The 23,994-nt window shown below is 39.0% G+C and overlaps 1 protein-coding gene across 1 annotated transcript; it reads right to left on the bottom strand.

Moving 5' to 3' along the window:
* Window positions 1–2,965: 2,965 nt before the first annotated feature.
* On the bottom strand, window positions 2,966–23,994 carry TMEM182 (transmembrane protein 182). Its single transcript, XM_005244584.4, has 5 exons — window positions 23,600–23,994; window positions 23,108–23,207; window positions 21,598–21,696; window positions 12,731–12,868; window positions 2,966–4,066 (listed from the first exon to the last, which is right to left on the bottom strand). Exons 1-5 carry the CDS (start codon window positions 23,738–23,740, stop codon window positions 3,843–3,845), a joined length of 702 nt encoding a protein of 233 aa, XP_005244641.3. The 5' UTR covers window positions 23,741–23,994; the 3' UTR covers window positions 2,966–3,842.

The following is a 23,994-nucleotide window of genomic DNA, read 5'->3' as shown; positions in this document are numbered from 1 at the left end:
TAAGAGACACGGAGGGAACAGTGGTACTGTAAATACTTGTGATTCTTCATCCCTTCTGTCACTTTTGATTATAGATGACCGACTTCTGTTTTCAATTTCAGTGTCTCCACCAACTTCACAGCATTAATCCAGACTTACTCTAAGTTAACACAGCAGAATTTCATGTCAACATACTTTATCTAGTCTTTACTGCGTAGAAATCACACTGCTGAAACGACAGATAGGAACAGGAGAGCCAGAGGAAAACCCCACTGCTGGCCCAGAAGATAAATAGCTCATTTAAGAGGTTCAATATGACTTCTTAAAAGAAAGTAAGTACAACATACTTTGCAGCCAGTTAGGATTTTGCAAGAATGGGGTCAGCAATCCAGGCATTACTTGTGATTGTCCTACCAGCCGTTTACTAGCACACTGTGGAGTACCATCTCAGCTGCAGGAGCTAGGCACCCTGCAGAGAAATGAAGCAGGCTTCACTTTGCACTTCCTCAAAGAAGAACATTGCTTTACCTCACGAATGTAAATGTCAATAACCAGCCACGTACACCATGAAGGTTAGCTCCAGTGAAACCTCCAGCAGCCACCCCAATGAGTAACAAGGATAAACCAGGGGGGCAAATCCTTTCCTGACTGTTTTTGTCTGCAGCTGCTTTTGCCACGTTGTGTCAGCTTGTCCCCCAGGAATCCACAACAGCTGCACAGCGTGCTGGCAGAGAGCATCGCAGAGGGACGCTCACCCTCCTTTCTCTCCCTCCTTTCTCACTTCCATCCCTTCATTTTCTCACTGCCTCCTTTGTGGGTAGTCATGGTCCTCGCCATGGTTGTGCTGGACACGCAGATGATGGTCAGGCTGAAAGTAATCAGAAAATGCTTCTTACCTGCCTGTTCCTGTTACCATCACTTTTCCAAACATGTTACTCAAAAAAAAGTATTTCTTTTCTTCCAATATGACTACAGGCTATTAAACCAGTCAGGCAATTAAAAAAAAACCAAACAACAACCCTCCCCCAAAAAACCCAAAAGCAAGCCCAAAAAACTACAGATTTGTGAGAAACACAGTTCTTTGACCAATTTCACAGAATATTTTGATTACAGCATTTAATCCCCTTTACAATCTTTTACTCGGCTCTAACAATGAAAATCCCTGCATCGACGCCAAGGATTTTCTAGACAAAAGCGTATCTGGAACAATGCCATGGAGCGAGACTCCTTAGCTGGCTTGTCTTCCCTGAGAGTTGTTACAAACCCATTCCCCTGCACACAGCTCTTTAATGAAATCAGGAGAACGAGTGTCAGACTGTGCTTTTGAGTAATATCCATACAGAAATGCCTCCCCGCCACCCACACCACCATCCCCTGGTCTGCAGCAGCTACTTACTACACATCACGTGCTTACCTACATATGTGTTTCTGATGGAGCGAGCCACCCGTCCCCACTGTTTCAGAAGGAACCTGACTTTCAGTTCTGCCATTAAGAAGGTGGTATCCAATTAAAGCAAACTGACAGAGCTACAGACTATTGCCAAAAGTGCAACTTTGAGTGCAGAATTTATGAGTACTCAAGCAATTTCTACTGACGCCAGAAAGGCTTCCTGAAGTTTCTAAGGAAACCCGCAGAAACACCTTGGATGTTCAACCGCCATTATGCCCACAGTCTGACCCAAAGGGTTGCCTCCTAAAAGGCTGCCTTGCACACAAGAGTGTAACTAATTTAGCTGCATAATGGAGAGAGTTCTGAAGATGCACATGGGCTGAATTAGGGCTCCACGGGAGCCTTTGGCTCATTCCTTGCAGAGTTTATTAGTTGCTGCTGCACACATGGTTAGGTTTGCTGGAAGAAGTCCAGCTCTGAGGCACCTCTCAATTCCTCCAGCTTCTAAAAGTTGCAAGAAAGCGGCTCAAGCATATTGCCCCCTCTAAGCTGATGTGGAGCAGGACTGTCCCCTGCAGAGAAGCAGACAGGGTTTGGGAGGGGCACCTAGTCAAATAACTCTTGATTATTGAATTTACCTCCACAATTACCAGTGAGTATCCTAGACTGTAAAGGGGTTAAATACCAACAGATTGTATTATCTGAGAAACAGTATGTGATTGTGTAATTAAGGGTAGGAATATAATACCATATGCACAAGGAGCAGGGTTAATTTCAGCATTTCCTGGCTAACCAAGGGCATTATGGCGTAACCCTAATGGTCTCCGGATGGTTATCATTTATATGGAGTGCATATATGTGCTTATGAATATTTGGTTAAAATTCACCCATCATACTCTCTGACAGTAATTAAAAACACCATGTTAGCTGCCAATAAAAATATTTTTGTGATCTGGTAATTATTCCAGACCTTGTGCTCCCAACTTCCTTACCCCCAACCCCTGTTGTCTTCCTGTTCTATAATGTATAAAGCTAATCTTGATGATGGAAAAATAAATAAGTAGCAGGGAAGGCTGGAAATCTTCCAATCACAAAAGCTCCCAGAATGGAAGCAACATCCAATCTGGTCCACCACATCTTCTAGGTGGGCATTCCTTTCCTGCCTTTTAGTGATGCTTTCAGTATGCGTAACAGCTGTGGAATTAAGCATTATGAACAAGAAGAAACCAACATGCAGTCTTTACTTTTCCTCATCAGTCCCAAACTATTCTGCATTGAGTTACAAAGTGAAAACCAGCACACCCTCAAGATGGATGTAATTTCAACTTGGGCCCAATGCCAGTTTCCCCATTGTTAAAAGTCCACCCCATCTTTTCCATACCATGCATGCAGTCCCATCCTTACCCCATCTTCCAAACATATGTGTACATACACATAGAACCAGCCACTCCTACAATACAGAACCAAATCGATCTCCCCTACTGTCTTAGCTAGGCTCATTGCTTCCCCTGCGATGACTAGTAGGCAAGTTGAATTTTGTCTATAATGCAGATTTTTAATATTTGGGAAAATGAAGGCTACGTAAAAGATAAATTTTCATGTCCTAGATATTGTCTTCATAATAAAGCTTTTTTAATAAAAAAAATCACTTTGCACAACATGGAAAAGGCTTGTTGGAAGAGCCAATTATTCCACTCAAAAATAAAAGGGTTAAAACTTGATTAAAATACTAATGCTATAATTCAGAGTACAACTTTGTCATAACTTCATCTAGTGATTTAACTACGGCATTTTGGCTTATAGAATCATGCAACAAACACGGATTTCAGAACACAGAAGTATACAGCTTTCAAATGCATACAGAAAAGAGAAATGTGTAACAGGAGCAGTTAAGCTTTTACATGTATGGACTAGCACCAGGTCGCTGTTCACGGCAATTGTCTTCTCTCTTGTCCTCTTCCCATGGATGCTGCATGAACAACTGCACTCTATTTTTATAAAGTGCAGACATGTTTGCTTGTATTAAAGCTAAGGCAAGTATTGGAAAACAGGAGAAGAGGTAGATTGAATTACTGAGTTTGAATGTTTTTCTCCTCTACCTTGTACCATTCTCCACAAGCAGAAGCACAAAGTAAATGTTAAAAGACAGATGTATAAAATGTTGATCTGGCCCACTTCACGTTGGGCTTTTGGTTGCAGAAAATTTTTGCCTTCCTCTGTTTGCAAAACAGCAAAAATGTTGCTAATAGTACAATATGGGGAACCATGTGTGTACTTTCTGAAGAATTAAAAACAACTAAAGGTGGTTTGTTCCTGCATTGAGTTTTGTGTCCTATACCCTTAAACAAGAAACACAAGAACTTCCAAAAGTCTGCCTGCACCCTTAGGATTGCCATAATAGTAATAACGTATAAAATTTTGTTCCAGTTTACAATTCTCATGAAGTGCCTGTATTCCCTTCAACAGTGTATGACTAGTCTGAGTGTAAATAAATGGCACGTCCTACCAACAAGAACAGCATTCCTGCTAATAAAGCAAAAAATACTCCTACAGGAGCCAGCATAAAAGACCAGCCATAACGTACATAAACAGCAAAGTCTGGGCAATCCATTTTTTTCACGTTTGTGTAGTTTTCCAGATCAGCCATCGCCTGGACCCAGATGACATACATCACGACTACCAGCGAAAACAAAACACCTGGAAAAGAAACACTACGTTTTAACAACAGAGTGTGAGACAAATGCTGGGTGCATTTATTGTAAAACCTAGAAACACATCAATGCTTGAGGCTCTGTCTGCAAGGCACAGACAGCCACCACTGGATATTTTTTGCTTTTGGCTTGCTCTAACAAGCATTATCTCCATCTTGCTTCTGATTTGCACTGAAAGGCATACTCCCACGACAAAGAATCTATCTGGGTTTGGTAGGTAGATTGAATAACAGGTGTGTTTAGGACAAAATTCAGACAGGTATTTACTGTTTTGAATTCAGGGTCAAGGGAGATGGAAGGAGGAGGAACAGGATGGGACAAGATGACCTAGAAAAAGATACCTGCTTTCGCTTCCCAAACGTTGGCATTGTTTCTGTCACAGACTTTTGGATAAGGTATGAAAAGAAATCTTTCTATCATCTTCACCTCCCTACACTTGCTTCTTTTTTCTGATGAAAAGGGCTTTGTTTGGAACATGCTACCTTCAGACTATTCTACTAAAATATTTTGCTGACAAATTCAGATGTATTGTATTTAATTCAAAATCCTTCACATTAGAAAATCAATTCCTGGTATAGGAACAAAACCCAACAAAAATGAAATACTAGCTATGAAGCAGGCTATTAGTATTAGCCTCAGGTTGGATACAACAGTTTCCTGGAATTAATCCACCACATAACTCACAGCTTTCTCCCAACCACTCCTCTGAAAGGCCTTTGGATTGTTTACACGTGATAGTAATAGGAGCACATGTCTTTACAAACTTTGTTAACCTCTTTGTTACTATATACCAGAAAGAGATATAAGAAGAAAGTGCTTTCCAAAGTATCAGTTGCATTCCTAATATTCCATTTCACTTCAGATGAATGTGGACACTTGAGAAATGCAAGCCTGCAGCACAGATGCTCTAGCAGATCTGCTGGAAAACTGAGGGCACAAGTCTGAATTTTCTGCATGCTCCAGCCTGTACCCACTTGCTCCCTTAGCTCCAGCTGTCACAGCACAGTTACAGCAGCTATTCCAACATTCAAATATTTGAGGGACACCACCCTATGTTTTTATCCCAGGATGTTTAGGTGCCTCATTAAAACCACAAGCCAGTGCATAATCTTGGGAACACTTATTGCCAAAGTTGGGTCTAAAGGCTGCAGAGCCACAGAGCATAAGTCAAAGGTATGTGTGGTCTCTTCCCCATCCTCCTAAATACTTGCAATGCCGCCCTGAACAAATGTGACGCTTCTGGCAAAACCCACAAATGCACTTTGTAAGCACCCATGGACAAGTATTTGATTCCAGAACCACTTGTCCTGGTAAGCTTCCATGGTTACCTTTGCCCATCCCCACCCTGGGATGCTGCCTCATCACCTCCCTTCCCTGCTCTTCCTACCCACTTATCAGGGAGCAACTCTTGTCATCACTCCCTCATTTGCTTCAGACAAGATCAGACAGGTTAGCTGCAACAGTTTAAATTAGTGATCTGGTGACATTCATGTTGGTGTTTTATGGTCAAAATGTAATAGCTTTACATTCTGGACATCCTAAACATCTGACAGGTGAGAGCTCACAACTTAATGTTTGCGAACACTGGCTTTTGAAGGCCACCAAAGAATGAGCTCAAGTAGTTGACCAGAGGCATAATCAAAATGTGACTGAAAATCCCAAAGGATGTGCAATTTTTATGGGGCTGAAAGAAAACAGGAAAACTAAATAAAGGAGGCAGACACATTTTCTGTCTATGAAATATACTTTCAGGATTACATTTTTTACTAGGGCTCAAATTCCTAACAAAGTTTGAAAAAAACCCCAACATTCAACTCTAAAAGGCACAAATTCAATTTTGAAAGTATTTTACCTAAGTAAAACTCAGTCTTGATGGAATTTAGTACTGCGCTTATATTAAACATAAAACCAGTGAAACAATCAGAGAGAAGGATCACCTTATGGCCAGACATAAAGAAGAAGAAATTAAATCAAAGACTCTCCAAATATAAGTCAAGAGAGGATTCCTATAAAAGGATCTAATGATAGTAGATAATGTAGGCAACATAGGAAAATTAGAACCAAACAGAGCTAGTAACTTTTGATGTAAAAAGATTCAGGACCAAGTTCATAAATGGAGTTAGTACAGATATGGAGTTTGTTCACAGTTTCAAAACCTCAACCAAAAATGAAATTATAGCCCAAAGATTTGGAAAGATACATTGATAATATGGCAAAGTCCACATGAACATTGGAATTTCCCCCTTCAGAGGGCTGTGCCTATGCATTTTCAAATGTCTGTAGTCTTCTATTTATTCTCTACATCAGAGCAAACTTAGTCAAAAACAAGAGTAATTGCAAAAAGCAGTGAGGCATATTCCTTTACTATAGCAGCAGGTACATATAACCAGGCCTTGCACATCTGGAATGACCTCTGGCACCCTGGGCAGATACAAAGCCAAGTATCCCGGTTAGTTAGAAGCATCTGCCGTTAAAACAAGACTTGGTCAGAGGTGCTTTAATCTAAAAATGGGCACCCCTTGCTCTTCCAGCAGTCAGAAGCAACACCTTCCAGGTGGTTAAACTAAAGCTGGCGCCATGTAGGTATAAAATGGTAAGCCAGCGCTGCCAGTGGTAAAACAACTTCAGGGAAGCTAAAATCCATCGGGTGATTTCACAGCAAGCTGTTAATACCTGTGTGTGGCAAATTGTTGGGTATGGAAATTTGCTGAAGAAATGTATGTCAAGCAGAGATAAATGTCCTTCTTTAAAAGAGAAGAAAATGAAAGGCAGAATATGTAAACCCTCTTAGATAATTAAGGCACTAAAGGAGTATTTAAGGGTTCTCACTATCTGCTAAAGGAGGCTAATTAGTAGGTATATTGCTTAGTGTGTTCAAGAAACGTCTTGAACAGTAGAATCAGACTAAGTAAAAACTGCCCATGTCCTGTTGCCTCCAAGAGCATTTCATGCATTAGTGCTCCTTTTGTCTAATTTTCACAGAGGTATGATTTTATGGGAGTTAAGAACTTATACAGGAGTTTACTGAATATTTATTCTGGGAAATCTGTTCCCGCAGTTTTGCACTTACTATCAATTGTGAATGTCATGAACTCTCCTAGCCAAACTCCTAGGCAGAACTACTGAGATTGAAATATTTTTAGGAACAATGTGTGCTGTGATGTATTTCTACATTTTCGGCATTTAGACCTTTTGCATAGTGCTTGGGTGTTCATTTGCCCTTGCCTTTTAGTGAATTTAAAATAAACCAGCAGTTGTAAGAAGCAGGAATGATGGGCAAAATTATTCCTAGAACATGAAATATGTCTGAGAGAGATTAAGAAAAATAAATGCTTCCCTCCTTTTTCTTTCTTTTTTTCAATGCTGCTTTTTTTTTTTTTTTTTTTTTTTTTTAAGAACACACATGTTTAATACACAGCTCTGTGCAGTGTGATAAGACACAGGCTTCTCTGAGGTCAGTCTTTTCTGTCTTTTGCATTTATTCTTTGGAATTTCTTTCAAACAAATACTTGTGCATATTGCAGAGGAGAAAGAATACAGAACCTTTAGAAATGTCTATGAATTCAAGAAGCAGTATGCTGGCCTTTAGTACTCATTCTTCCCACGTAGACATGCTTTTCACTTGTCAATGGTGAATGGCTGTTTATGGCACGAATCTTTCACTATGCAGACACGAAGACAACAGGTGCTGGAAAGAATGATGGGAGCTTTTTACTTGTGCCTAGAAGTTTAGAACTTTTTATCTCACTTGAGGAAAACTTGTATATGTGTGTATGTATTTTTTTCGAATTGTATTTTTCGGTCCTGTCCTTATTACAGATTCTACCACCTACTTTGGCCTTTTGTGACCTTTATTTAAAAAGTAAGGTTGACATTCCACTCTGAAGTACACGCAAAGGATCCCACTTAAGGAGTTATGACAGTTGGCATATACCTCTGAAGACAGATTTTTGTCCTCATCTAGGAGCTAGAATTAAAATACTGGGTTTTTTTCACTCTTTTGGCAGGAAGGAGAAGTCATATTTGAACTTTTATTTTGCTTCTTCACAAGGGTGTGCTTCTGTAACGCTCTGTGCACATCCTGAGGGCTTGCTTGTTTCACATCAGTACAAAAGGGCAGTTTTCACCACCACCCAGGCAGGAACAGGCCCAGGGTAATTATGGACTTTACCGGGGGCTGCTCTAAGTGATTATTTTAGGGCAGCTTTCCCTTCTTTTCCCATGATCTTTGAAGCAACTATAGGGCTTCTTACAGTTTGCACTGCTGTAGCTGCTCATAGTCCATCCCCTGATATTCTAGACATGGAGGCAGGGCTGCAAAGACAGTGCTCATGTCACTGCCTGTGGCATCATTGAACTGATATGCACCTTTTCCCCACAGGTGTTAGCATCTGCAGTTTCACCTGCAGCCTGAGGTAGTTAATGTGGTTATAAAGCTTAACAGGGAAAGCTGCTAGTCAATGAGCTGCCCCCAATACTAACAATTGTGTGTTCCCCTCCATTTGTGGTAGTTCAGCTGCACCACTCAATAAGTGGGCAGCCTTTTTTCTTAAAGATCAGGATGAAGAAAAGGCAAGTGTGTGACCCTGCCACAGATCAGACAGCAAAATTGCTCTGTGGGTAAGATTGCTACTATTCTGGCCTCCAGATATGTGACACTGTGGAGAGGCTTCTGAGGTTCCTTTTGTCCTTTTGCCCTTGGAGACCCTTTGCAGTTCATACATATGGGCACTAATGATGCTGGCGGAGAGGTCTTGAGTCAGTAATTAAAGGGCTCTGAGGGTGAGAGGTAAGAGCATGGAATGCAGGTGATGATGGTCTGTACATATAATATAAACTGTACAAAAGTTGGTACACACTGCATCAGCTCCTAGCTTTGTAGCTAGCATCACAAGCAGGGCTTTGGCTTCTGTGACGACGGGACCCTCTCTGAGATACGAAGACTCCTGGGGAGGGGTGAGATCCACCAGACAAGATGGGGAAAGAACAGCAAGCTCTGTAACCTTGTGGGAAAAGATGCAAGCAAGGACCATTGGCAGATGGACAGCAAAGCCTCCAGATAAGCAGGAGGAATGGAGAGCATCTGCATGGAACAGCTCAATGAGGAAGGCTCATACACTTCCACTAAGAAAGCTGCACAACTGAAAGCCCATCCCAAAGGCATGTACATAAATTAACTCAGTGTTGGAATAACACAGGAGGAATTCAAGTTTTGCAGTCACTGGATGATGGATGGTGCCACTGCAGCTGCGGGCATGGTGAGACAGCTTGCTTGATTGGAATGCATTTCTGGATGAATACAGACTAAGAACATACAGTTAAGATGGGGTGGGATGACTGCAGTCTGCACAACGAAATATCTTGAATGGATGGAGATCTTCTAAGTAACATGAGTTTAGGGATTAAAAGCGACAAGGCGGACAAAAAGGGTGTAGTCATGGTGGGCATCTGCTACAGGCCACCCAATCAAGAAGAGGAAGTGGACTGGAAAAACAGTTATGATTTCTGGTTCTCATAAGGGACTCAGCCACCCCAATACCTTCTAGAAGGGCAACACTGCAGAGAGCAAGCAATCTAGGAGATAGGTAGCTGGACTGTAACAAGGATAACTTTTTGAAACAGATGTGGGACAGACCAACTAATGGAAGTGCTTTGCTGGACCAGCTACTCACAAATAAGAAAAAACTGGTCAGGAATATGATAGATGGTGTTAGCTGTGGTTGTAACAGCCATGAAATGGCTGAGTTTAGTATACTAGGAGGAATATGGCAGGTGAGTAGAAAATAAAGTCCCAGAACTTCAGGACCTCAGCCTGCAGGATCCCAAGGGAGGCTGCCCTGAAGGACAAAGGCAGCCTTGAAGGGCAAAGGGGGGCAGAAGAACTGGTTGTTCCTCCCTCACAGGCAACTTTTTAAGGCACAAGAATGGTCGCTCTCAGTGTGCAAGAGTTCAAGCAGGTCTGACAGAAATGAAAGTTAACTTCATACAGGGCTGCACTAGGAAGAAAACAGTCATCAAGTTTGAAAATAATATTTCCTTTTACTCAGCACTTGTGACGTTGTATCTGGAAATCTGTGTCCAGTTTGAGGCCCCCTGGTGGAAGAGAGATAAACTGATAAACTGAGGTGATGACCATCAAGACGATTAGGGGATGGAGGACAAGGATAGGCCAAGCGAGCTGGGGAGTTTTAATCTAAAGAAGTAGTCTTCATCTTTCTACACGGAGTTATAGAGAAGATAGGGACACTCTTCAGAGACCTGCACACTGAAAGGATGAGACACAATGATCACAAGCTGCAGCAAGGATTATTTCAGGTGGATATAAGGAAAATATATATAAAAAAACATTTTTCACAATTAAGTTGGTCAAACTGGGACAAGTGCCCAAAGATGCTGTGGAACATCCACTACTGGAGATTTAAAAAACTTGACTAGATAAGGCTCTGAGCCGCCTGATCCAGCTTTGAAGACAGGCCTGCTCTGAATGAGAAGTCAGACTAGATGGCTACAAGAGGTCCTTTCCAACCTAAATTTACTCTGTGTCACTCAGGATCTCTGTTTAGGCTCCTTTCCTAGGTCCCTCCAAAAGGCAAGTCTATCCCACCAGCATGATTTTAATTCATGATATAATTAAACCCTCACCTACAGGAGTACTTGTGAGAAGAGCTGAGAGCAACTCATTTTTTGTTTTAATGTTTTTGTGGATCTGAAGTGTTGGATAGGATAATGATATTTAGGGTAAGTATCTTCCCCAACCAGACCTGTCCTACTGGTGGGACTGGGAATAGGTGCAGAACAGCTTGGTCAGGAACTGTGTCCCCCTACCCAAGTCAAAATGTGTTGTGCAAACTGAATGGCTCTAGGGTCCTATATTCTGCTGTCACCACAACCTTTTGGCAAATCATAGCAGGATTTTGCTAAATATCTTTGCTTTTCAGCAACAATGTTAACAGCGAAAGTAACACAGCTCTTCTCTGAAGGCCTGATTAAGAACAGTCCTGAAGTCGAAAGGTACTACAGATATGTATAGTAAAAATTCAGAATTTCCCTTGAAGAACAGCTGCTCTATAGGGACAAAGGTTACGAGGGGCAAAGAGAGAAGCCCAAGCTCACACACTGGGATAATAAAGCCCACTTCACACACCCCCAAAAATAGTGACTCTAGATTCCCTCAGTAAAAGAAAGAGAGGTGTAGGGTTCCCCCATAGGTGCATTCAGCTGATCCAATTAGGCCCTTCTTTCAGGATGAAATGAATTCCCAGCTGAGGGAGCTTCTTACATACCTACTAGTTTTACTGCCAATGAATGTTATGGCCTCTTGCAGGCCTCCTAGGGAAGCCATGGAAGACTAGCATAGACTTGGGGATCTAAGTTTCCCCTGCTTAAATGAAGGTAGATGAATTGACTCAGAGTAGAGAACACACATGTCGCTTGGCACCTCTGCCCATTGGGTCCTGATGTCTTTCAAGTGCCCTTTACCTCTCTAACAGCCTCTGCTACTTTCTAGTGACAGATGAGGGTTTTACAGATTACAAATGCAGAAAGATCAGGACTCACATGGGCTCTTACCCTGCCAATTAGTAACAAAAAGCATTGAAGTATCTTAGGATTTCTGTCAGACTATGAATATTATTTTATGTCGTTTAAAAGTGTGGAGGAGCAATTCTCAAGGGATCAAATGCAAGTATGTAGGAGTTTTTTTCAGCAAAAATATTATAAAATACTTCCAGCACTTCACTGAAGGTCCTTGAAAAGGGAATAATGATCACTAGCTGCATAGAAATTGCTGTGAGGTGAAGTGGGTAAGCAAGGTCAGCAGGTCAGCAACAGAAGCAGAAAGAGAGCCCAGGCCTTTTGGTCCTGACACGAGCGGCCCTACACTGTAACACAACAGTGCTCTCACAGCACTGCCTCTCACCAGGCTTTACAGAAAGAAGAGTGATTGAGCACATTCTATCTTGTACATCTATCACACACCATCATTTACATCCCATACAACTGTATCTTGCACACCAGTGTGATATCTCCCCAGACTTTTCAAGGTTAACTGAACAGCATCACAGAGAGCTGCCCATATCAGCTGAATCCTGGAAGGGTGCATCCTCCACAGTACATGTGGGTTACAAGGAAGGAGGGAATTCACTTATTTGTTATCTTTCATTCACAGAGGTTTAGAGCTCCCACTTACTCCAATCACATCCAAAACATTTCTCCTATATTGGTCATGTGAATGTGCTCTGTTTCCCAATTTCTTTAGAGCTCACCATAATCACCTTTTGTGTCACTGATAAAAAAAATCCTTTCCTTAGCTAAAGCTCTTGAGAATCCTGTAAGGCAGCATCTCTAAATATGCATTCTTTTTCCTGCTGAAAAAGTAGATTGAAATTGCAATAGAATTCCATCATTTGTCCTGGATTGGTTTTTTTTTTGTCTTAATCCAAAAATAGCTTTTAGAATAGTTTCATGGCTAAATAACTGTGGGAAGACTTGTCTTCCAGGCAGGTACTCCACAAGCCAAAGGATAGAAGTGTATGCTTTTTTCTTTCTTTTAACCATGCTTAATACAGTTTACAGTTTTTGGTCAAGGAAAACGGAAGAAATACCTCATCCTTTCTATTCTTTAATTTACTAAAGCAAACAGTATACCCACCAGCAATGATGAAAAAGCCTCCTCCTGCTTTGTACAGAATGTGGCTGGCAAAGGGAGCTGCACAGATGATGAAGAAACTCGCCATCACAACAGTGAGCACTCCCAAGAGCATGAGAACTGTCCAGAAGCCTCGGTAAACTGGAGCAAGTGAAGAAGGGAAAAAGAATACAACACTTTTTAGAACTTGAACAAGTGACACATTTGGCTAACAAAGATTTTTCTTTTCTCCCTCTCTTTTCACTTGCCTTATTAACGAATGAAACATTTACTCTATTGTACATATACATTATATATCATGTGGTCCAAATTAGGTTTGAATGCCATTCCCTACCTAATGAACATGGAAAATAGGTTGTAAGTTACCACAAATGAAATCTGTCTGCTCAGTGTTTAGCAGTGATTAGTAAGATAGCAACTTGACCCAATTTATGCTCTTTAGAAAATGGTACACCAAAGCTGCAGCAATGATTCTTTGGGATAAATGATTGGATTGACAGGATACAATTGTTTTACCAAAATTGTCTGGGAAAAGCAGAGAGCTGCAATATCTTGACATTCTCAGTGCTCAGACCATATCAGCAATAGCAGTCTGTAAGTTCTCTACAATTTACAGCTGGATAATTGTCCTTATATATAGTCCCATTCAATAGACAGAAATCTAAAGAAGGAGGGGGGAGAAACTCAAAAAATGTAAACTGGTTTCTGAAAAACAGTTAAGTATTTTAAACCAGTCTATTCCTGCTCTAAAGCTCTTTGTATTTTATTAAATTTAAAATGTGATGTTTCAGAAGCCCCTGTTAGACAGTGCCAAGCAGTGCTGAATTAATGGATGCAGCTGGTGATAAATGAGCCGAGAGTTTTGTGACATACTCTGGCCAAAAGAGTCTTTCTAACAATTATTTTTTAGCTGGTTAATTGCACATCCATTTAACAAAGTCATCATTTTACAAATGCTACAAGAGTGACATAAATTTTTCCCATGAATTTAAAAATTGGTACATTAACACAACCCATTAGTAAAATTATGAGTTGCAAAGATCTCCATCATCACATCTGAAAATCTTGAAGCACTGACAATTCAGTCAGTGAAAAACATTTCCACCCAACTGAGGGAAAGCATATAAGCCAGCTGGCAAGTCAGGAAAAGTGAGTCACAAAAGAAACTGCCACTTATCATTTGACAGCACCTACTTACTGTTATAGCAAAACACAACCAAGCAACTATTATACCGGTTCGTATCCTGAAAGTTTCAAATTCATACAGCTTGTTAGAGCCAGCTATTCTGGAATAATTTGGGTTTGCTCTTATCTGAAATCTGAAGGTGTGCTAGACATTATCAGCTAATCATTATCATTCCCACTAATATGTTCCAAAAATCTACAGTTTTTAACTTGACCATCTTAACTCATGTTAAAGTATACACCATCTTACTTCTATCAGCCTTGTAAGTGTGTTAGCTACATCACATTCACCACATCACATTAGCCACACTTGCTAAATAACATCCTTTATAATCCAGGCAAACATTCAGAGACAATTTTCCGCCACACTGATCAGCAGATTTAGGCACAGGAAGGATGAATGTGCCTGAAAGTAGCTGGCAGAAGGGTTAAAATTGTGTTTTGGTTCATATCCAATACAAGTCTTCTTTCCACATAAACAACAACAACAACAAAAACAACAAAAAAGGAAAGAGTAGGTAAGAAATAAGGCTGTGGCTCAGCAAAGCAGTTACGTAGGTGTTCTGCTTTAAGTACTCTACCTCTTACAGGATTTAGGCACCTGTTTAAAGTTAAACACATAGTTAAATGATTCACTTAATGCAAATGGACAGTGAACGGAGACCTAGAAAGGTAAATCTCTCAAGTCCTTCAGTGTTGGGTTTCTGAAGCAATTTCATATTATTTTACTCATGGGGCTACTTTGCTAGGCTTCATTGCAGTCCCCAAGTCCATGGGACATTACTTCCTCATTTAAAACCTAATACCTCTAAATCAGTCTATAACCACCCAACTCTTTTACATAGATGGCCCAAGGTACTTCAAAGTCATGCTACATAATAGGACACATTGGCCAAAATGGACCTTGAAAAAGCTTGCTTCGATACCATTATGGTAAGTCACCTAAGTCGTACAGCACTGTTTCTATTTTCTGAATGGATGAGGACACAAGATTCTCCAGCATTACAAAATCAGTATCCAGTTTCATTATCTGCTCTTCATACAGGAAGCTTTGAAGTCTGCTTTTAGTGAAATTTTACCAGAAAAGCTTGATTTGTTCAAATATTCCTGAAAACGGAAAACAAAAGGAGTACAAATGTAACTGATGAACATTTTTTTTAAACCTCTTTGTAACTAAATAACTGAAAGGATGTTTCTTTGCTCAACAGCATAATTATTTTATGCGTTATATGTGAAATATTGATTTGACCTAACTATCACCTGAAATAAGCTTCCATTGTATTTTTCTAGAAATAACTATTTACCCTACAGAATCATGGATAAATACTGATGATTCTAATACTTGTTTATCCAGCTAACTCCATCATTAAACAACAATTAGAAAACAGAGTATAGTTGACAGAGGAAAAGTCTGCAATGCTCCCAAATCTGTGATTTTTCCAAGAAAAGGACTATGCCCTCTAATCTGCAAGACAGCAAGTAATTTGGATCATTTGTGGCACAGGCCTGAGGAACCATCCTAAGAGAATTTAGACTTTTTTCTTTATTAAGGGAGTTAAAAAGCAACCATTTTTCTGCAAAGAAGGCTTCACTTATTTCATATTTAGATCATTTTTGCTCAGACCACTTTTCTGATTTTCTCTGCCTAGATGGGCAAGATCAGTTCCTACGGGGCTAATCTTTCAAAATTACAATGCAGCCCTATTGCTGTCATTTAGCTTAGCTGGCATCTGTAGATGAACACAAAAGAGCTGGTTGAAATTAAACCTTCCTAAGAATGAACTTACTCTTCAAGTCAAAGACTTTTCCGCTCCGAGGTGAACCATGACAGACAAAATGCAACAGAGGATGCTGCTTTGAATTATGTTTCTTTATATCCCACGAAAAGGGCTGCCGTTGTGATCCAAGCAGCCTGTTTCAAGAAATAATGTGTACCTATACAAGTGTTAACAGAAGTTTGCACCATTTCAAGTCCCACTGAGGCAGTTCATAACACAGCCCATGTTCTGGTCCAGATGACAATGAGTACTTGCCTCTGTAAGGTACTTCACAGATATGTTTGAGTTAGCTACCTCAAATACATGCATTATTCCAAGTATTCCCTACAACAGATGAAATAAAGTACAAGCACTACCGCAGAGTCCAAGGTAAACCTATCTGCAACAATAATCTTGGATACCATTGCTCTTGTGTTGCAAGGTGCTAAACAGAAGGTTCTGTAACTTGCCTTGGTAAGCTGCCCCTTTGTTGGGTACAACATTTGCCTTGGCAGTGACAGGCAAGCCTAAATATAAAATACTATTTAAACTACAACAGGAGTACAGACAGTACACTTGTCTTTGAGCTCTGCACCGTTCGGCCTGTATACTATGGGAATATTATAGCTGCAGTATATTCCTCCAAAACCGCATGACCTGTAGTTTTCCCTTGCTACTTGCTTTTCTCTCTAAAGATCCTAATTCGGATCCCTCTGGAAACTTCTGCATCATTTGAAAACTAGAAGAAGTATCTGGTTTTGAGTAAGGGACCAAATTTTGGAGAAATGGTTGAAAATTATCAAAAGCCCCCTTTTTTAGTGTACTAGACCCCAGCATTGATTATAAATTGAAGCACAAAATCATGTTTTAAGATGCTACTGATGCATGATGTGAAAGAGAAGCAGAGATACATTTCACAAAGTTACACAGCTGCGTCACCTACAAGACACACTTGTTTAGTAGCCATGCACACCTCTGAAGCTCCATAACGGGTTATTAAGGAACAGGTTAGCTGACAACACAATGTGACACCCATCTACTGTCAGAGATATTAACATCAACCTCATGAAACCATACCACATGTATTATTGACCTTGCTGGCTTCAAGTGTTTTAAAATCTCAGCCATCGGCCCATACACTTTCTATGGCCTATCAAAAAAACAAAAAAACCCAGCCACTTAATAAGGAATTTAATATAAATACATATTATAAGCATTACAAAGCTGAAATACTTTTTGAAGCATGTGTGAGTACAGTGCTGCATAAACATTACTAAGGATAGGCAAAATGACTTGGAAAAGTTGCCTTGAATTTTCATCCACAAGCTCACATCCTGAATTAAAGCTTTCCTGTGATTTGACTGTGGATTTTATTTTAGAATATGTCTTTTTTTACCTCTCTATTTAATGTAAGAGATATCAAAATGCTTTTGACAAAAGTATCGCCCCCATAATGCAAAATACAGTGAAAGGTGAAGAACCTGAACTGCTCGAAATCAAGAGTATCTCCTCTGCAGATAAACAATTGTAAATGAGATCACAGATCTCATCAGCAGTGCAGAAGACACACCTGGCAATGCAGTAAACCTTGCAAGACTTTTCTCAGTTTCACTCAGTACCTTTTAGTATCCCTTAGTAGTAATAATCTTTTTTGTTTAATAACCTTAACAGTAAAACAAATACAATATTCACAGTATTAATACAAAGCTTTTTTAAATACTTCTTGCTTTATCACTGCTTGGTGGCTGGGGAGTTCTCCCTTAGTAAATGTACTGTATTACAATCTCTCATGGGCAATTTTGTGACTGTGTTTTGAAACAGTATTTTTTTGTCTTAGAAATAGGCTACTGCTAACATTTCACTGTACAATCTTTATTTTCAGATTTCATTGCTGATATTTTCTGGACTACCCTACATCAATTTCAACCCAGTAACAAACCTGCCAATAAATTTGATCACACCATTTTATATTTAACAGTTGCTGAACCAGTATTTCACTTCAGTCCTATAAACATTGTGTATTCTACATTATATCAGGCACTACTTCAAATGCTGGCAATGTGCCCAGTACTGGACAAAATAAGATACTAATAGTCAGGAAAAAAAGTATTAGCAGCTACAAATCAGAGTATTAAACTAATGTGTCAGTGCAGCCCATTAAACGGCTTCCAATTTAGCTTCAGAAGGCACTGGGGCAATTTACAACAGTTAAGGAACTATTGTTTATGTCCAAATCAAGTTGAAAAAAAACCCTCTCAAAAATAAAATGAATGACTTAACTGAGTGCTAGATTTTGCACTTCTTTTTCTCAAGAATAATCTCACTATAACTAACAGAACTACTGGTACAAGAAAGGATTTGTTCATTTTTCAAAAACAGGCCTAGTATTGTCCTTTAGTAAAAGAGTTTTATAGAAGTGTGATAATCCTTGAATGTCAGTGTTAAGTAATCTAATGACATGATACCATGCATTAATCTAGCTAGCAATGAATTATTATTTAAGTACTATATTATTATGTTTTCAAAATAGCCTGACAGGATAACCAAATTGATTATGATTATACAAATGTATGATTATTTTAGAATGTAGAGGTCATCACTCTGGCACTTTTATTGTATGGGCTAATTTATTTTTTTTTATTCCTAGGTTGTAGTTTGTCGCACATGTTTGTGAATCTTCCTATAAATGAATTTGCTGGCAACACAGTGAGGTGCTGTCTAAGTCTACTTAAGAGCTGCACACTACAACAGCTGTCACTATAAACCACTGTACCATCACAAAAAGTCACTTGAGTCAGGCTTCCCCTGAGGTCGTTTAGATGCCTGTTTCAGGTCAAGATAAATGACATGGCCTACAAATTTCTTTAAGTGCATTAACCATAAATGATGGTTAGCACAGCTGTGGACCACACCTTACACTGCAGGTAGATGAAGACCTCTATACTCTGCCAAGATATTTAACAAAACCAGTGAACGAACAAAATCATTACAACTGTGGTTAAATGATACAGCAAGTTGCAATTTCAAAGCAGTGCTGTCTAAACCTTTGAAACTGATCATGCATCTGACAGAGAAGATGAAAAGATATCTGAGGCATTAAAACATGCATTCAAATCTCCAATGTAAGCATCACTGTAGACTGTTCTGTCTTTCCATCTAAGGCTATAATTCTGGACACCAAGAGCTCACGGGTTTGTACAGCAGGATGAACCAAGCTTTTGGCCTAAAGGTTTTCTAAGGTATATTATAACACTGAACTTCAAGGTCCTCAGTGTTTTGAATCTTTTAGGAAAAACCACACAAACATCATAAAACCAACATACAAAAAGATGTAAACAAGCTAAGAGGGAATTGATTGAGCTTCTTTTGAATTCTGGCCCAGAAAAGCTCTGAACCAAATTCCTACTGATACTAAAGCGAAAGGAGTTATGTCAACAGAGAACTTGGTCCAGACACTGCACTCAAAAAATCATCACAGATTTTATGTTCTTCAGGAAACTTATCTTTGCCCGAGCCCTTCTTAATTGGATGGTAACATGGCACTCCACCAACAAACCAAACTTGCATTTCCACTAGGGGCTGCAGTTAAATGCAAATTCCTCTGACAAGGTCCCAAAGGTCTCTTAATCCCAACAGTCTGTAAAAGAAGTCACCTGTCTTTGCTTGCTCAGAAACTAACAGTTCTGTAAACAGAAAGTCAGAAATTTTAGAAAAATGTGTTGTACATACATGTTTGATTTTTCTAATTAAGTTTAAAGGGTTTTATTTAACTGCTTTTTTTTCTACAAAAAGCAAAATAAGTATTTTTCAGATGACAGAATATTTCTTCTTATCCATTCCTAATTAAAATAGAACTTGAGGGACTCACTAACACCACAGTGATACATCTGTGTGGGAGATTTTTTTTTATCCCCCAAAAGTGAATATGGCTATGAGCCATGAAAATGGTACTGTTGTATCAAGAAACAGAAGCAGAACCAAAAAAAGGGACAATAACCTCAATCTTTTGGTAGTGCCCTTTTGTTCTGTGCTTAGCTGATGCAAGGTATGAGATGCAGCCAACTGGATATACAAATAGTTGATTAAATCTTCTTCGTGAAATCAAACTGAGGGGTTTTGCCCCTGGCTTTTACAGAGAAGCATTTCCTCCTTTGTGAATCAAGAAGAGGATAACCTTCTAGCATTTCTTAATTTAGCAACTGCAGTTGCAGCAAGGTTTTAAAAACTCATTTGCGGAGTATCATTGGCAGGACTGTCAAACTAGAATAAAGAAGAAACAAATTTTGAACTAACAGAAGAGATGATGACATAACCTTCTTCATAAAAAGTTGTGAAAGATTCTTGAACAAGCATACTTGCTCCAGTAAATAACTCAGCTTGGATGCTGAAAATGAACTGGAGGCATTAAAAAAAACCCTCTTCAGTTTTAATGAGTTCAAAAGCAATCCAACTGTATCTATTTATACAGCAGGAATGGCTCTGAATATACTCTACTTGGGACAGCATCTATAGTACAGTTCTGTCTATTTTTAATCTCCTAATATGAAATATAGATAGGAAAATTATATTTGAGCATTGGTTCTTTTGGCAAACATTAACTAAAATTAATTAAACTTTTGATGATATTCCTTCTCCTTTCCTTATTCTTTGTTTGTCCACTTCTGTGTAATCATGCAGTACAATTTGAGGATCCTTTATGAATGTATGAGTGAATGGTGGAATACAAACTCTGTCTAGATTATTAGGAATTGATGACTCTGTCAGTTTCAAATGGAAAGATAAACTGTTCTAGATGCACTGTGAAGTTACAGATTAGATCTCTGAATGAGGTCTGAATTCTTCCTAGACAAACAGTTCATAATTTCTAAAGATTAATAGGAGCATTATCAGTCCAACTTATTTTCTTTTTCATGTCTGCTGCATAAAAATTGGATTCTGAAGACACTTCAAAGTTAGCAAAGGCACAATTATAGTTTCAGGACATGAAGAGATCACTTAAGTCACCGAGCCAGTTTGCTCAGAGACATGCTGCATCCACACATCACAGGTTATTTTAAAAGTCATATGAAATAGGTATCAGAAGTGATTTATTTCAAATACGTCTGTATAAAGCCCTTGATCTGATGAAATGTGACAAATATTTTTAAGTAGTTTTTAAGAGTTGTACAAATAGGGCTTTCCAGGCATTATTCAAACATAAAGTTTTCAATTACTGCATAACTTCCATCTATATATGTACCTCTGTTGTAGAACTAGAGTTTCTCAGTTTTAGTATCTCTGTTTAACAGTATTCTAAACTATTATAGAGAATATATATACTCTCTAAAAAAGTTTAGTTCAAAAACCAAAACTGCCCATTGCTACAGTGTTAGACTACATTATTCATGTACAGCACACACTGTTAAGAGTGGTTTCAGTGCCTCAGCTCCCTATAATGTCAATGGCGAGAAACTGGCACATGCAGCAGTCGGTGCAGTATATCTGAGTTAGTTGAATAAACTTAGACAGTATCAAGGCCCCTCTCCTCCTTCTTCATAACATAAAAATGCAATATATTTCCACATGTGGCTATTTATTTAACAGAAAAACATTTTTACTGGAATACATGAGAAGGAGTACTTGTTTAATGCATTCAGCCCAAGGAAGATACTTTTTATGTCAGAGAAAAAAGGACTAAAAAGGAAATGTCTCTTTTTTTAGGAATTACTTCCACTTTGCCATCATGCTTAAAGCTGAGCATTCATTTAAGTGCTTTGCTAAACAGTGGTTTAAATATGCATGTTGTAAAATTATGAGAAGTACGAAAAACCAAAACTCTATTAATTAAACTGTGGGGAGCGATAAGGCTGTTTTATACTGAAGCATCCAAACTGTTTTCCTGAAACTAGGCATTGTATCCATGCATTTTTCAGCCAAAAAAATACTTACTGATTGCAGAGTCATAGGAAGTTGAGTTGTGTTCATCTCGGATAAGAGGAAATGGTGACAGGTAAGCATGTGTACAATTCTTAGAAGGTGACTGGTTAGCTAAAAGTGAAAGAAAGCTAAAGATTACTATTTTACTGCCTTAACAATAAAGTACTTTAAGCCTTTTCTTCAAATGGGCAAACTGAGTTTCATAGGTCGAGATTCCAGGTTCTTTCCCAGGTAATAGCTAGCAGTGGATTTGGTTTGGTAAGAGATACCAGCCTGGTTATCCAGCCAGCAGTATTCCTTAAAGGGCAACACAGATTTGTACTATAGGAACAGTAAAGCAGCCTTGCCAAAGGCACACAGCAATTTATATGCAATGCATACATACGGTTTTTATAGGCATATGTACCTTTCTCTTGTGAGGGTTAATTATGTCCCTCTCATTATTGCATATCCCACCAAAAAAACCAACAAAAACACCAAAAAAAACCCCACAACAACCAAACAACCACCAAAAAAAAACACCCTAGGAAATTACTTTTTCTCTGTGAAAGAACAATGAAAAATATCAAGCATCTTCAGAAAGTTTACAGGCCCCAAAAATATGAGTTTAGTCTATGGAATCAATATGTCCAGAGAAGGGTAATTTCACCCTTTATATTAAATGCATCTAAAACATCACCTTCTCCCTTGTGAAAGATAAAGGCTGACTATAGCTTAAACCACATTTAAATTTCAGATTTCTGACCACAGAATTCTCCAGATAAATAACAAGGAGAAATTAACTACAGTGAATATTACATTTGCCACCTAAGACCAAGCAATATATTCAGTAAAATATGGGTTATTGAAGTCAAATTCGTATGATGGCACCTGCTTTTCACAAGGATTGTGGAAATCTTGCAATAAGGAGAGGGAGCTCTGTACCTCAGAGGTATGGTCAAAGACAGGAAAAGAAGTTTTGCTTGACCTCTTCTTCATGGGAGATTTTGGTTGTAAAATACTATCTGATCTTCCAGAATCCTGGCATGTAGTAAAAGAAAGCAAAGGGTCATCTTTGAATTTAGTAGAGGAATTTTTCTGGAAATGATGTGTCCTACACCACTTTCACAGTGGAATCGCCCATGCCCTCCTTAACCCACCTGTAGAACTAGATGGAGAAACTCTCCAAGCAAAAAGTCATGGACCATCCTAACCACTAAGCTCCTTTTCCCTATGTATCAGAAATAAACAGTCTGTTTAACAGTAAGTGGCAGGAGACTGTCCTGATAAGAATGGACTCAGGTTAACAGGGCAGCCTTAACACTCACAGCATAAGCTGAAAGTTAAACATGTGGTATGTAAACATACTTTTCCCAGGCTTTCCTTTAGTATAGATTACAAAAATGTTTGTCAAGAATTTATTTTAGGGTAGCTGAAGAACCAAAGAAGCCATATGAAACCTGGTGATTCACAAGACAGGAAAAAAGAGCCCAACAATTTTGAGAACAAACTACTGTAGGTGTAAAAGGGAAAAGTTACTTACTGTACCAGAAATTCCACATACTGGCATTATTTTCTCCTACATCTCCACTAAACCAGCACCTCCAAAAGAAACCTTCATGATGGAAAGTGGCCTTCTCTCCCTATGGGAGGGGAAAAAAAATTAAAAGGAAGACATTATCATACAATTCTTAAATGGCTGAAGAAATCAAATTCAATTGAAATTAAATGTTGAAGTAGAAACCACCACCATCATAATGAAACAGCCTGTCTGAATATAGGCTAGCTATAGCATATCCAAACAGTTATACTTCCTTTGAAAGAATGTCATGTTGCAAAAGTAGTATCACAAAAGACAAATTCATTTTAGAGTTGATTAAAACTGGTTACAAGAGGTTTTAAAGAAGGCTTGTAAGCCTCCAGGTCAAAATGAGCATATTCCAACGTTCATACAGAAGTAAATTCTTGCAAAATAAACAATTCCAAGAAATCTACATATATAATTCTCATTATAAATAAAAATGTCCATACTAACCCCAGCATCTTCAGGTACTTTTGAACACCTTCCCACTTCTGTAGCAAGAAGCCAATAATCAGTTCCAAATGCCACCAAAAAAAGCAAAACCCCCAAAGCTGCAAAGAAACCTCCAAAAAAAATCCCCACACTCAGTTTCATTATCAAAGTTTTCTTAAAAAAAAACGCTTAGTTTCTTAAGAAGAAACACTAAAATAAATCAAATTACTGGGAAAGTGACTAAAAAGCTGTTTGGAGAATACAGTGCATAGCTGAAGAAGTTTCTCTTCACTTGACTTTCTGCCTGTGCCCTTCTTCTCAATGCCCTGCGAGTCGATTCGTGTCTCCTAATTAGTGTTCCATGTGTCTGAGTCAAGCCTGACAGATGAAAAAGGCCTTCTATTTTAGGACACTGA

The sequence above is a fragment of the Falco peregrinus genome, chromosome 4 (assembly GCF_023634155.1).
Source record: "Falco peregrinus isolate bFalPer1 chromosome 4, bFalPer1.pri, whole genome shotgun sequence".
NCBI lineage: Eukaryota > Metazoa > Chordata > Aves > Falconiformes > Falconidae > Falco > Falco peregrinus.
This window is presented reverse-complemented; position numbering and strand designations above follow the sequence as displayed.

Bases quoted from the DNA above. Each gene is read 5' to 3' on its own strand.
- TMEM182 (XM_005244584.4), bottom strand. From the start codon at position 23,740: ATGAAACTGAGTGTGGGGATTTTTTTTGGAGGTTTCTTTGCAGCTTTG. The intron at 21,697-23,107 runs GTAAGTAACTTT...TTTCACTTTTAG, and splicing joins TATGTGGAATTTCTGGTACA to CTAACCAGTCACCTTCTAAG. The intron at 4,067-12,730 runs GTGGGTATACTG...TTTCTTTTCCAG, and splicing joins AGGCTTTTTCATCATTGCTG to GTGTTTTGTTTTCGCTGGTA.